A 2,300-nucleotide genomic window follows, 5' to 3' on the forward strand; every position below is an offset into this window, starting at 1 on the left:
TCCCCCAGCAGCTCATGTAGCACTTTTGGCTAACTGGGCACTGGGTCTCTTGCAGTTACAGCCAGGTCTCATCATACTTTGTGTCCATAGGATATGGTGTCTTCAGGAACCAGGTCTTACCTTTTGCCTCAGGTGGGTAATAAAGTGCTTTGACAGAAGCCTATCTTGTTTTAGGTACCTCATAGGTACCTCATAGGTCTCTCTGATCAATAGCTCATTGTGGCTAACAACCAATTTCTGGTATTGGGAGTTACAGGAAACGCACACACACACACACACACACACACACACACACACACACACACACACAAAGATAAGTCTTCATCCCACCCTTTCCATAGCTCTTCTTTTCTGGTGCTCCCTCCTTGCTCCTGTTGAAGGTTACATAGTCCATCTTTAATAAAGGTTTCCAGCTTTCTTCCCCTCCCCCTTGTCGCTGGTGGAGTTTTTCCTTTTCAGAGTCTCCTTGTCAATGCTGAGAATTTTTTTTTTTTCCTCCCTGCAGCTGCCTCTGCCTCCGCTACCAACATTGGCCTCGCCTGCCCGGACCCCTTCCAGCCGCCCCACCCCCTGCCCCACACAAGATGTCAGAGGACCTAGCAAAACAGCTGGCCAGCTACAAAGCTCAGCTACAGCAAATAGAAGCTGCACTATCCGGAAATGGAGAAAATGAAGATTTACTGAAATTGAAGAAAGATTTACAAGAAGTTATAGAATTAACCAAAGACCTTCTGTCAACTAAACCTTTGGAAACTCTTACAAGTTCAGACAGTTCTGCTTCTACTCAACCTGCTCATTCATGGAAAGTAGGAGACAAGTGTATGGCAATCTGGAGTGAAGATGGACAGTGTTATGAAGCGGAGATTGAGGAGATAGATGAAGAAAATGGCACTGCTGCAATCACCTTTGCTGGTTATGGAAATGCTGAAGTGACTCCACTATTGAACCTCAAGCCTGTAGAAGAGGGAAGGAAGGCCAAGGAGGACAGTGGCAACAAACCCATGTCAAAAAAAAAAAAAAAAAAAGAAAGAAAGAAATGACAGAGAGTCAGAGCCTCAGAGGACCCCAACATCTCAGCACTGAAGCAGACCAAAAATGAGCCCAACATGGCTCAGGGAAATTTTGCGGAAGAGGGGGCGGAAAGAATGTCAGAGCCACATGTTGGGTCATGATATGCAGAGACATTTATCGTACCAATAACTGGGGGCTAACCCCACAATGCACGACCCATTTACATCAACAAGGAGGGTCCATTGGGAGGGGGTAGATCATGGATGAACCTAAACAATGGTACCAAACTGCCTGTATTTGCTGAAAAGAAAACTAATAAATTAAATTAAAAAAAAAAAGAAAAAAGAAATGATTGCCCAGCAGTGTGAATACAAAAAGAAGAAAGCTTTGAAGAAAGTACAGAGAATAAAAGAACTTGAGCAGGAAAGAGAAGATCAGAAGGTGAAATGGCAACAATTCAACAACAAAGCTTATTCTAAAAACAAGAAAGGCCAGGTTAAGAGGACTATTTTCACTTCACCTGAAAGTGTAACTGCCAAAGTTGGAGTAGGAACTTGTGGAATTGCTGACAAGCCTATGACACAGTATCAAGATACATCCAAATACAACGTCAGGCATTTGATGCCTCAGTAATCACAAGGACTATCAGATATCACCTCTGTGGGGCTTTACATTTACATTTTTATCCTCATATTTTTCTAAAGGTAAATTATTTGTTAGATGAGTAAGGAATATGCATTGTCTTTGACTTCAGTAGAAACTTGAAAGAATTGCATTTGATAACTGCTTTTCATTTAACTTTTCATTACTACTTAACCACAGTTCCCTTTGTTGATTAAGACAACTTTTCTAGAGAGATGCTGCTTAAGTCAGCACTTAGACGACCTCCCACTTACCTGGTGTTATCTGTAGACATTCTGTAAGTCATAACTTTTCAGGTGCTTTGCACTTGACTCATTCTAGCAATTCATTGGATCATCAAGGTAAAACACCAACCTGCTAAATATATTTTTCTTTATCTTCAATATTAAAACATAGCCATTGTCCAGACAAGCCTAAATATAGGTTAATTCATAAATGGCAAGGTTTATTTTGAGGGTTTGCTTTTCCTTCAATAATTTGTTTTCCAGGCCTGTTAGGTCATTTCTACAGTTGGTCCACAACTATTTTTTTTTTTCCTTGAGTTTTGTTTTGTCTAAAAAAACATGTCTAGGATGAGCATCCTTCTATTTTTTTTTAATGTATGTGTGTGTATGTGTGCATGTATGTAAGTACTGTATGTATTTTAT

The 2,300-nt window shown here is 40.6% G+C and overlaps 1 protein-coding gene across 1 annotated transcript; it reads left to right on the forward strand.

Annotated features, from left to right (window-relative positions):
• Window positions 1–552: 552 nt before the first annotated feature.
• On the forward strand, window positions 553–1,010 carry LOC123455060 (survival of motor neuron-related-splicing factor 30-like; the record flags this gene model as incomplete). Its single annotated transcript, XM_045134749.1, has 1 exon — window positions 553–1,010. A coding segment is annotated over exon 1 (426 nt), but the record flags the coding sequence as incomplete, so codon positions are not given.
• Between the last annotated feature and the right edge of the window lie 1,290 nt (window positions 1,011–2,300).

Source organism: Jaculus jaculus, chromosome 15 (genome assembly GCF_020740685.1).
Source record: "Jaculus jaculus isolate mJacJac1 chromosome 15, mJacJac1.mat.Y.cur, whole genome shotgun sequence".
Lineage (NCBI taxonomy): Eukaryota > Metazoa > Chordata > Mammalia > Rodentia > Dipodidae > Jaculus > Jaculus jaculus.